The 12,485-nt window shown below is 30.4% G+C and overlaps 1 protein-coding gene across 1 annotated transcript; it reads left to right on the top strand.

Annotated features, from left to right (window-relative positions):
• On the top strand, positions 7,949-9,681 carry LOC105178113 (U-box domain-containing protein 28). Its single transcript, XM_011101480.2, has one exon. It carries the CDS (start codon positions 8,257-8,259, stop codon positions 9,553-9,555), a length of 1,299 nt encoding a protein of 432 aa, XP_011099782.1. The 5' UTR covers positions 7,949-8,256; the 3' UTR covers positions 9,556-9,681.

The following is a 12,485-nucleotide window of genomic DNA, read 5'->3' as shown; positions in this document are numbered from 1 at the left end:
GGATCATATATGGCAAAGTGTTCGCAAAGTTAAAATGGTAAGTAAACAAAAAAAATCGATAGCAAAATGTAAAAACATGCATAGTTCGAGAGGTAAAATGTAATTTACCCTTTATTTTATCACGTCTTTACATGTAAAAATTATTACAAAATATCACAATTCAAACACATTTTCATTCTGTCACCTCTTTTTGTACAAAAAAACTATAATGAAACATCCGACTCTAAACAAATTTTAAATCTTTTTAAGCAAAATGTTATTTCAAAGGGATAATTAAATTTTTTCCTGAATTTTTGTGTAATTACACGCATACACCAGTAGTTTGAAAAATTACAGCTAGTATTCCTAAGGTTTGTTAATGTCTAACGAATAGTTAGTACCGTCGATGTATGTTTTTTAGGAGCATATGTGTAATTACGTATACCGTTGTAGTTTGAAAAATTACAACTAATACTTTTGAAGTTTGTTTTTGTCTAACAAATAGATCCTCCGATAGTCAACATTCACCAAATTTACTATTATTAACACAAAAAAAAAAAAAACCATTATATCTACCCTTATCGATTTTTTACTGACTTATTGCATGTCGAATAAATCTTTTTCTAATCAAACTTTCTTTATATATCTTCACAGGTTGTAACATAATATTTATCACTTAATCTTATACATAGTAGTTAACTCAAATATATTCAAAGTTGAAATATTTTCTATTTATTTATGATTATGAATATCTTTATCCATTTACTTTAAATTTAAAGAACAATTTGAAAAATAGGGGCAGCTCATTTTATAATGGGTGGGTGACAGTTCATTGTCCTTTTATGCCAACATTGTCTTCTTATTATTACATAGCAAAAGCCTCTTTATTAAATTATTTTCCTTAATTAAAAAAAGCGTCTATTGCTCTACATATTTTTTTGCATACTTTTTTTTATACCGTAACTATTTTATTATATTAATATTTTAATAAATTGAGTAATGTATGAATATTTGATCAATTCATCATGCTAATATTGAAATAAATTATAATAAAATAAAATAAATATTCAAATGTCTGATGGGACTCGAATCCATTACCTCGAACTGATTCATAAAATTTTAATCTTAATTATTAGACTAAGACATCATTGATTTTGCATACATATTCAGTTTAAATTCTCTCACTATTCTTAAAAATGAGGTTAGTTTTCAAATTTAATTATGAAATAAATCTGTATAATCAATTATGAATTTGTAAATCTAAATGTGATAATTGTATTTTTTTAATAAGTTATTCTAAAATTAATTCTCGAATAATCAATTATTTAATTCGTTGTATGAAAATTACATATACTCTACTGATGTTTGATAAAATTATGTAATCGTTGAATTGGGCCTAAAATTGTCGACTTTATCCCTGTTGCATATTTTTTTTAAATAAAAATAAAAATTTATAAATAAATCGATGAGGTGGATGGAAAATTCTAAAAAATTATAAATAAAAAATTGTTCACTTAATCCACAATTTTTTTATTAATTTAAAAAATAAATAAAATTATAATTCATAATTCACAAAGTTGGTTAAATAACTCGAAAAAAAAAATGAGTGAAAATCTAACTGAAATTAAGAAATTGGATTAATTATTGGACAATAGATAAAATTTGAAGGGCATTAAAATACTCATATATATTATGTCAAATCTTAAAGGGGTCGTTTTATCCTACAATCAATTGCGCCAAAACAGACCAATTTAACCAAAGTTGCAACATTTCCACACATGAATTTAATTAAGTTTTAACATGTTTAAAACTAATAAAAAATCATTAAATTTTTTTTTACATAATTTTAAATTATGAATAATTTATACTAAAATATACTTTGAATTACATTTGCATAATTTACGTTTAATTTTCATATAATCCATAAAATCATTCTAGTTTCAAAAAATTAGTTAATAATAATACACCTTTATATTTTCATATTCTAAATAAAGTTATTTACTTTTTATTAATGCATTCACATTGTTTGGTATTTATTATATCAGCATTTTTTAGTACACCATATATGTAAATCTAATTGATTTAGGCAAGCATCGCACATTGATTGCAGACAAAAAGCTTGAGTATCTTGTAAACACCCAAGGCCTCCTCTCTCTAGCGCTTAATAGGACAAAATTGTGCTTCTCCTCTCTATTAGATTGAAGTCAAGACAAATAATACCTTACTACAGGACTGATCGGGCTAACACCTCCTCATTTGTGAAACGTTTTTTCAGGAGAACCAGTGAGATTTCTTAAAAGTTAGAGTATACAATATCTTGCGAAACGAAACACCAATCAAATCACAAGTAGTATCACTATATATATATATAAGTATATGTTGGTATTTAGACAAAATAAAATATAGCGTTACAAAAATCGTACATTTTGTACATTTGGGCACATTATTACAAATTGCTAGTCATTATTACTATTGTTGTTATTATTATTAATGCTTATTACTACTCGTATTGTTAATTACTATTATTACCCTTATAATTACTAGTATTATTATTTTGGGCGGTGGGGGTAGTGATAGTGATACTGGTAGTGGTTGCAATAATTCTTATTTTATTTACACCTTGCTTTAAATGTGAAATAAGCATAATTCCTTAATTAAGAAAATATAATCAAGATGTCTGAGTTGCTGGTACCCAGTTTCATTGAATATGTGAGTATTTGTCTTATTTTATGTGAGTAATTTATTTTATTATTTTTAGATATATGAATTCAGTTGATTTATAGCTTAATTTATTAAAATATTGATATGATTATGTAAATAATAAATAAATAAATAAAATATTTGAGAAAATCAGAATTTTTTGAATCCCAAAGGCCCCACGAACCGGTGTCGTATTAGACATGACAGTCTTTATGCCTAACCAATTAGCTGTTGTATGGGGACTGAAAAATCATGCTGTGTTCTTGACTTGGAAACGCTGACGCTGCCGTATGGTACAGATATACCAAATTAGACTGACTTTTTATTTTTTTTTGATAATAATAATATATCGACTCGAATTGCAGAGCATGCCTTCAGAATCATAAATTGTTTAGAAAAAAAAAGAAGGGTATAACTATCAAAGTCGATTTGAAAAAAGCCTATAACCATATTGGTGCGACTTTTTTCATAGTGTTCCAGTGGAGCATGGCTGAGTTCTAGCCTTTCCGTCCTCTGGAATGGGGAGCGCACTGTTGCTTTTACTCTTAACAGATTACTCACTCACGTTGCTCCTGCATCGATGAAGGGAATCGAATCCAAAATTATTTAATTGAAGGAGGCTCGTTCCTACAAATTAGACCAACAAACGTCAGCATCAAATTAAATTTATTTTTGAAAAGAAAAAAAAAGAAATTGAAATGCTTTGACCGCACTCAATTATTATGAGTCAGGACATATTTTTGAGATCATAAATAAATTACAAAGGTATTTACATATTACTGACCCATGTCTGGTTTTTGAGATCACAAAGGTAGGTCGGTACCAAAATGGAGCTATGGTTGAAGCCCCACCCACCCACCCACCCCAACTGACTGCCAAATGAAGTTGCAAGTATGAATGTCAACTAGAATTAGGTCCAATTATGGGGAAAAAAACATTTTTAAAAAAATAAAATAAAAAAGGTTTCTTGGGTAGTCAAAATTTACAACTCAAAATTGGCTGCTGCTTCACTTGTTTAGTGGTGGGTAATTTTATTTATTTATTTGGATGAGGAGAGGCGGTGATTAATTAATTATTATTTTTTTAAATTCATAATCTTATAATTATAACTCGTATTTAAGCTAGGTATATAAAAATTAAAAAAAATAATTAATTACACGATGAGTATTATTATTAAATATTTAATTTTAAAAGAGTTTCCCGGATAATGTCCTCTAGCGAATTTAAATAGATCCCGAACAATCATATTTATTACATTTGTGATATTTATCTGCATGGTTATCTGGATGTTTGTAGAAAAAATTATAAATTAAACGATAGTAAAAATTATAAATATTTAATAATAAAAAGTTAAAAAGAGAGGAAGTATTTGGAAAAGTAACTTAATATTTATAATTTTATTAAATTGTAGAAATTTTTAGGGAATTGCTTTTAATTTTTTACTTAAATCAATTTAATCTAAATAACTCAAAAATAAAAATACATCAATAAAAAATATTAATAAACTAATAAAAATTTATTTTAAGCACTTAGAAACATCCCATATTCTGTTTTACTATACTTCACTAGTATTTTTATTTTATTTTATTTTTGTATGCATTCACTTCTTACCCTAATCAAACCCAGAATGGATCATCCGACGTCCATTAATGGTCTTTAATAAATCAGAAAGGATCTCACTTTGTTGTCACTCACATTTCTCTTCATCGAACGGTAACAAATAATTGGAGTGCATTGCATCGTATGCATCCAGAGGTTTTTCACGTTACTATGATTAGAAAGAGATGCACGTGAGTGAGAATTTAGTGTGAGAGTAATGAACACTCATCATTACCATCACCCACCATACTAATTTATCATTATTCATTATTGCTGAAGCGACGCCTCACGATCAACATCATTTTGAACGCTCTTCATTTAGATTAGAGATAATTACATTTCTCTCTTTATAAAAGAGTCCGTATGATTATACGTAATTTTTCAAACTACAGAAAAATTACATTTAATATTTTTTAGGTTTGCTTTCATCTAATAAATAAATCCCTCATTGCCCAAAATTTACTGAATCTGCTGATATAAATAAAAAAAATTGAATGAAAATTGATATTTACACTCGATTAACTTATTATTGATTTATTGTGATTAAAAAAAACATTTTCGAACTAAACTATCCTTACAACAGTGAAAATATACCTTCTCAGATATATTAATGTGTGAAAATATATGAAGGTAATTTGATCATAAAAAAAATATATATTTAACCTGCAATAAGTCAGTAATAAGTCAATTGAGGGTAAATATAGATTTTTTTTTAAATTTTATTAATATCAGCAAATTCGGTGAATTTTGACTAACAGGAAGACTTCATTGTTAAACGGAAGCAAATATCAGGAACGCTAAATGTATTTTTAAACCACAAGGGGTCTACTTATAATTATACCAAACCTCAAGATAGGGGAGTGTAATTATTCTTTTAGATTATTGCTGCTCAAAATTGAAGCCCTCCATTTTATTTTATTATTTTGAGAAAAACTTAATACGAGCTCACATAAAATTTATCATACTTATAAATATCTATCATTGTTTAAAAAATTATAAACACTCATTTGAGTTAACTAACATTTAAAAATTATTTCCTATAGTGAGCTGTTGCGAGAGGATATTTGTTTAACGGCCTTTAATTTTAAAAAAAGTATTTATAATTTTTTGAATAAAAAAATCTATTTGTATATGAATATGATAAATTTTAGAGAAGTCTCTTATAGTTTATTCTTTTTATTATTTGTGATTCATACTTTGTTTGTATTCATTAGGTTCAGTTTATTAAGAATTTTTTATTAAATATAATATTTTATTATATCAACATTGTCACTGTGTTTCACATTAATTTAGATGCTAACACTAGCACATCCCATGGTGACTCAGTTCTCTGGTGAGGTGTTCTTTTAAGAATGGATTTGTGACGGTCAGTCGAGGCAAATAATATCCTGCGCAATAAGGCATCAATCATATTGGACACAGTATCATTTGGCGTCGTTTTTGTGAATCGTGTCGTGTAGTTGTCCCAAACTTCTTTATTTGGGAGGATGGTGATGCTAACATATATCTTATACTGGTTGCAGACCTGGAGTTTGTGTGACTTGTAAGTTCTAAACACTTTTTATAGCAAAACTCCTCTTTAAGGATAAATTTATTAGATTTCAGTCAAAACAGATAATATCGCGTATAATGAGACTCATGATCTGTAACACGTATTATTGGACGTTGTTGGCGGAAATAATGCCATGTGTCTGTCACTGTTGGTATGCGCTTCACATTGATTGTAGACGACACTTTTATGTAATAAGAACTCTTCTACCTAATGAGATGTTATTTTAAAAACAAATTCGTAAAACTTCAATCAATATAAATAATATCTCATGAAATAAAATATTAATTGCATGATACATTGTATCAAAAATTATTATTTTAAAACTTATATAAGTGGAATGATATTTTTTTGAAAAAAGGAAATCAATATTGAAAACTGTAGCCCTCAAATTCCTGAATTCAAACGCATTGTCAATTAATTATCTGTGTTTATTGTTCATTAAAGCGCATAATAACAATAATGATGAATAAGTGAGAGAGAGAGAGAGAGAGAGAGAGAGAGAGAGAGAGAATAGTTAGTGGGTGGTGCAGAGGGTTTAGGAGTGCCCCAAATTCCATGATGTAATTGGGGCCGACCAACAGAACCATGATTGGGCCCCCACTGGGAGGTGGGGCCCATCACCCCCCACGTTCTTTTTCCTCATTGTACGCATCATTTGTCAGCCCTACACCCACACACACACACTCCCAATCTCCAATCCTACCAGTCGTGTGTAAAATTCACCTAAAATCATAGCCGCTCGCCTAATTGTGGGCTCCACTGACCACTCTCTTTTGACTCTTGACCCTCTACCATTTTCAATTAATGCCCTAGGACCCCCTCCCCCCCACCCCCAAACCCAACATTTTCTTTTTCTTTTTTTTTTAATAATTATGATTATATAAAATATTAAATATAATTAATTTATCGTACAATACATCAATCTATTCAAAACTCTATCGAATACATCAATAATTTTATACGAAATAAGATGACTACAAGAATTTTTTTAAAAATTTTTATGTAAGTATACAAATATTCACATGCGCTGTGTTCAAATTCAAGATCTGATTCGAATAATTTTATATTATTTTTTAATAGTTATTTATACGTTTGATTAATCATGATTTGAAATTAAATGATTTATATTATAGCTAATTCTTTAAATTAATAATTTAATGATGTTGATAGTAGAAATTTTCAAACTTTAAGATCTTGTCCCAATATTGGTACAATGGAAACACGTATGTTGACTGGTCAACATTAACATTCTTTTGTGTTTTTTAAGGGATTATAGGATGTAAATAAAATACTATATTTAAACTTAAATTTTAAATACAAACCATAACAAAAACATATGGGATAATTCTATTTACAATCCTTGATTTATGATTTATTTATTCAAATAATTATATTTTTTGTATAATTACATAAATTATCACTGACAGTTAAAAAAATAGGAATAATTTGTATAATGATGCTAATATTTAAAAATATATATGTAATTTTACAAAAATAAAAAATAGTCTGTATAAATGATGTCGACGTTCTTAATATCTACATGTGTCCAAAAAACAGAAATGATTTATGTAAATAGAGCATAGGTCAGGTTATGTATATAAAAATTATATTATTTATTTATTTAACATAAGATTCTATATATATTCGTACTGCATACATGATTCATAAAAACGGCAATTACATTTACACATGTTGATCTATGGCTTATGTGCACAAACCACAACTTTGTCTTCTTCGTAACTACAGAAACCACCCATAACAGTAAAAAATTAAAGATAATTTATATAAATAACATTAATGTTTCTGGAGTGCATGTGTAGTTTTTCAAGAAGCATGGGTGATTTGTGTAAAAAATATTGACGTTTCTGATGGATGTATTTGTAATATTTTAAAAATAAATAATCATAAATCAAAATATATAAGCTTAATTATCCTTAAATAAGATAAAAAATACAATAAAATTTGAAAAGAGAAAAATAGAAAAAAGTGGAGGGGGCAAATTATAATAATAATTGAGTGGTAGGGAGCAAAGCGACAGGCACAAGTGGAGAACCAAACAGCACTAAGAAACTATATATATATATATAGAAAACCCTTCACACAAATAGAAAACCCCTCACACACAAAATCCCACTACTTGAACTATGATAGTGGGTGGAATTGGAAAGAAAGAAGCTTTTTCCCTTCATTGACCACACACACACACACACACACACACGCACCAACAGAATACTATTACACCACAACAAAAGAAAAAAAATAAAGGTAAAAAGAGCAATATTCACTGACATCATCCCATCACCCCCCATCCCATCCTTTGACTCTTTCTTAACACCCCTTATCTCTCTCTATCTCCCCTCCTCCCTCCTTCCTCCACCTTCTCTCTTACTTCTCTCTCTCAAAGAGTTTTGGAGTTCCTGTGAATTATGGTGAAGGACGATCTGTACGTAACTGTGCCAACTTATTTCCGCTGTCCCATCTCTCTGGACGTCATGAAGTCGCCGGTGAGTTTGTGCACCGGTGTCACTTATGACCGCAGCAGCATCCAGCGCTGGCTTGACGGCGGGAACAACACTTGCCCCGCCACCATGCAGGTGCTTCATAATAAGGAGCTTATCCCTAATCATACCCTCCAGCGTCTCATCAAAATCTGGTCCGACTCGGTTCTGACTCGCCAGTCTGACTCGCCTCCCCCTCCGCCTGACTCGCTCACCTCTGACCAGGCCCGTGACCTCATCCGCCAACTCGAGAATGATCTTCAGGGTTTGGAGAAATCTTCGCTTTTTTGTACTTCGGTGGTCGTGACGAATCTCTCTAGGCTTGTTTTGTTCGCCGGTGAAGCGGAGGAGAACGGGAGGTTTTTGGGGGAGGCCGGTGCCAGGATTCTGCCGTTGCTGGTGGCTTGTATTGGGAAAGTGAAGGATTTGAGTTTCTTGGAGAAAATTGTTTTGTTTTGCAATGTCTTGATGAAGAATCTAGGCAAGGACGACGCCGAAGAACACGCAAATGCATTGAAATCAATGTTTGGAACGGGGAACTGTGATTTGAAGGCGGCGATTATGATGGGTCTGAAGCAAGGGAAGCTGGAGCTAAGAATAGCAGTGGCCAGATTCCTCGAGCTCATGGCGGCGCGTTTGTGTTTGGAACTGCATTCCTCTCCGATTTCAGAGGACGACGAGATCTACTCCGAGCTCCTGAGGTTAATAACCACCTCTGATCTGAACCCTGACGCCATGGACGCCTCCCTGAGTTTCTTGACGCGATTGGTAGTGCTAAAGAGGAACAGAGTCAAGATGATCCGCGCTGGAGGAGTAAAGGTGCTGACGGCGGCGCTCTCGCAGTCGGAACTCAGTGCCCCACTCTCTGAAAAAGTGCTCAAGCTACTCGAAATGTCGTCGGGCTGCAAAGAAGGACGAAATGAGATCTGCACGAGCGAAACCTGCGTGCGGGCGATAGTGAAGAAGGTTTTGAAGGTCTCGAACGCGGCGACTGAGCACGCAGTGACGGTGCTGTGGAGCCTGTGCTGTTTGTTCGGCGAGAAGAGGGCCGCTTCGGCGCTGGCGGAGAGCAACGGGATGGCGAAGATCCTTCTGCTGCTGCAGAGCAATTGCTCGCCGGCGGTGAGGCAAATGTGCCGCGATTTGCTCAGAGTTTTCCGGTGCAGCTCCAAGAATTCTTGCGTTTCTTGGTATGATACGAAGACGACTCATATTATGCCCTTTTGATCAGTAATGTAGAGAGAGAGAGAGGGAGAGAGATACTGTATTTTTTTTTGTTTTGTTGGGATTAATGTAAATGTAAAAGCAATTTTGATGAGGAAAATATAGGAAGAAAAATGGATTAATTTTGAATTATGGGAAGGTGAAAATGATGGATGGATGCATTCATATAATGATTTGATGTTTGGTCAGTTTGATGGACATTTATTCCTAACCAGCCAAACAAACATCAAACCATATTTTTCACTTTTGTTGTCTGATTGAGAAGTTTGTCAATGGATGTCTGATTGAGAATTTTGTTTTGTCAATGGTGTGGATGTTTAGGATGTCATGACAACAAACATATTTCACTTCATGCCACCAAAATCCAATCCAAACACAACCATTTGTTTTTATTTTTAAATTATTTTCGAAACAAGTTAAAATATACTAAATGTTTATCATCATTTAAATTTAGATGTTTTTAACTGTTTTAGCATAAATACATACACACACATATTTCAAGTTTCCACATTCGTTTATTTTGTATTTGGAAGTTGAAACAATTATTTTGTGAAATATTGATATATTTTTAAATTATTGATATATATGATACCAAGTCATTTGATTTTACTTTCTCAAATTTTTTCTTATAATTTAAATCCTTTCATTCAAATATAATCTTTTCAATTGAAATGGCCAAAATGCATTTATTATTGTTCGTCTTCTGACAAATTAACAACAATATTTTGATTTCGAATAGACATTATAAAATTATTAATCTCAAATACATTGGTGTTGTTTCTTTTTTTTAATTTCTTCAGTCACTCGTCCAATTTTTTTTATAATTTTCTAAATTTTTAATAAAATAAAAAAGATAATTCCGAACCTCAAATCAATAATTACATAATTTCATCAAATATTAAAAAAATATTAGTAATTTATTAAATAATATAAAAAATCTATTGTTATACTAAATTTTGGTACAACTTATTGTAATTTGACAAATAAATTAGGGTTAAATTACACTCTTTTTCTTTCTTTTTTTTTTTTTGTTGGTATAATTACATACAGACTTTCTGTAGTTTGAACATATAATCTACTTAAGATTTGCTCTGATTTAACAAATAAATTAATCCGTTAATCAAAATTCATTGATATTAAAAAATTAAATAAAAATTAATATAAATCTCAATTAATTTATTACAAATTAGATAAAAGGATGAAATATGAGAGGAGGGCAGTCCTAATAAATTATTAAATGAGTGAAGGAGAGGGTGATGAGATGAGGTGTTTGGGTTGACCACATTGCTTTCAGACTGACAGACAGACAACCAGAAATTCAGATCCCTAAACTAATTATAAAATATTATTATTATTAGAAAAATGACAAATTGCAGAATTGTAAGGAGAAAGAGACAAAAAGATGCTGCAATTGTTGAAACACTACACTACACTTCAATTTGCTCACTCTCTCTCTCTCTTACACCTCTCTCTCTCTCTCTCTCTATATATATATATATATCTTTCTTTTATTTATTTATTTATTTATTGTGATGATTACTTATAAGACACTAATTAATATATATTAGGCTCAGCTCCACTGGTAAGCAAACTGTTCCCTAAAAGATACATACATGAATATGATGGATGCTTTTCTATTTTTTAGTTTTTAATTTCCCACAAAAATAATGTCCATTTACTACATAAAAGTATTAATTCTTTTTTTGTTGTATGTGATTATTGCATTATTTAATTTAAAGGCTGTTTGGCCAAATTTATTTGAAATACTTTTTATATGTTTTCTTATTTTGTGAGATATGTTTTAAAAGTTTTTGGATGCTGAATTTTAATTTTTGGAAGCAAGTTTTTTTTTTAATTTTTTGAATAATAAAATGTCCGAGTTCACAATATAAATATTACGATGTTAGGCATGGGTTTTACTGTGGTGGGTCATTTAATGTGATCGATGTTCTATTGTGTATAGTATTATTCCATATGACTTCATATGTATCTTAAGATTTTGTTCAGAAAAAAGATATTGTTCGGGAAAGATGTTCTTGGGACTTATATGTTGTGCAAGCTCCTTGTCTGCAATCGATGTGCATGCATGCCGACATCATTAACCTCCAGACAAAGAACTTTGGACAAGCACATAGGCGTTGTCCCCACATACATCACCGAATAATGCGGTGTGTCATGCGATCGTTACCTGGTTAAACAATGTATTGTTAGATTTGGCTTTATATGAGCCCCACAATTTTGTTTTGAAAAATTGCCTCGTTAGAAAAGAAGGCATTGGAACTTTTAAGCTGTTCAAATTTCTCATCAGCCACCAAGATGGAATGTGTGCCAACGTTAACAATAAAAGAAACCATAAAAGTATTAGAATTGAGAATCATGTACTTAATATTTCTTATTTGAGGGAAAAAAATGTCAATTATATTAAAAGTCAAAGTGAAATAATACCCAAATAGTGAAGGTGATTTTGTCTGTGTGATGTTAAATTTAAAGGATTTAGAATATCTTATAAAACAAGTTAGGTTGAGCTTTTTTTTTAAAAAAAAAAAAACAAAATTTAATTTTAAATATTCTATACATCTTGTTTTAAAAAATCTTATATTTTTTTAAAAAATAATTAGCAAATACTTACATAAATTTTATAAATTCTCAAACATAATAACCTGAATGAGAAGTATTGTTAGGTTGCATAGAATAAATGGATTTCAAATTCCTTTAATTTTCGATTTTCACATATTTGAAATCTCTTATCTGGATTTATAAGGATTTGTGTAAGAATTTCAAATTTATTCGGTAACGATTTTTGAGCATTTCCTAAAGCTTTAAAATCCTTCATAAATAGCCTTAAAATCTAATGGATTCAAAGAAGGATCCTCCGATCACGGTGATGTGAAATTCAATTTTTTTTTAAAAAAAAATATTTTCAGAAAACACGA

Source organism: Sesamum indicum, linkage group LG15 (assembly GCF_000512975.1).
Source record: "Sesamum indicum cultivar Zhongzhi No. 13 linkage group LG15, S_indicum_v1.0, whole genome shotgun sequence".
Taxonomy (NCBI): Eukaryota; Viridiplantae; Streptophyta; class Magnoliopsida; order Lamiales; family Pedaliaceae; genus Sesamum; species Sesamum indicum.
The sequence above is the reverse complement of the archived record's forward strand: the minus strand, read 5'-3'. Positions and strand labels throughout refer to the sequence as shown.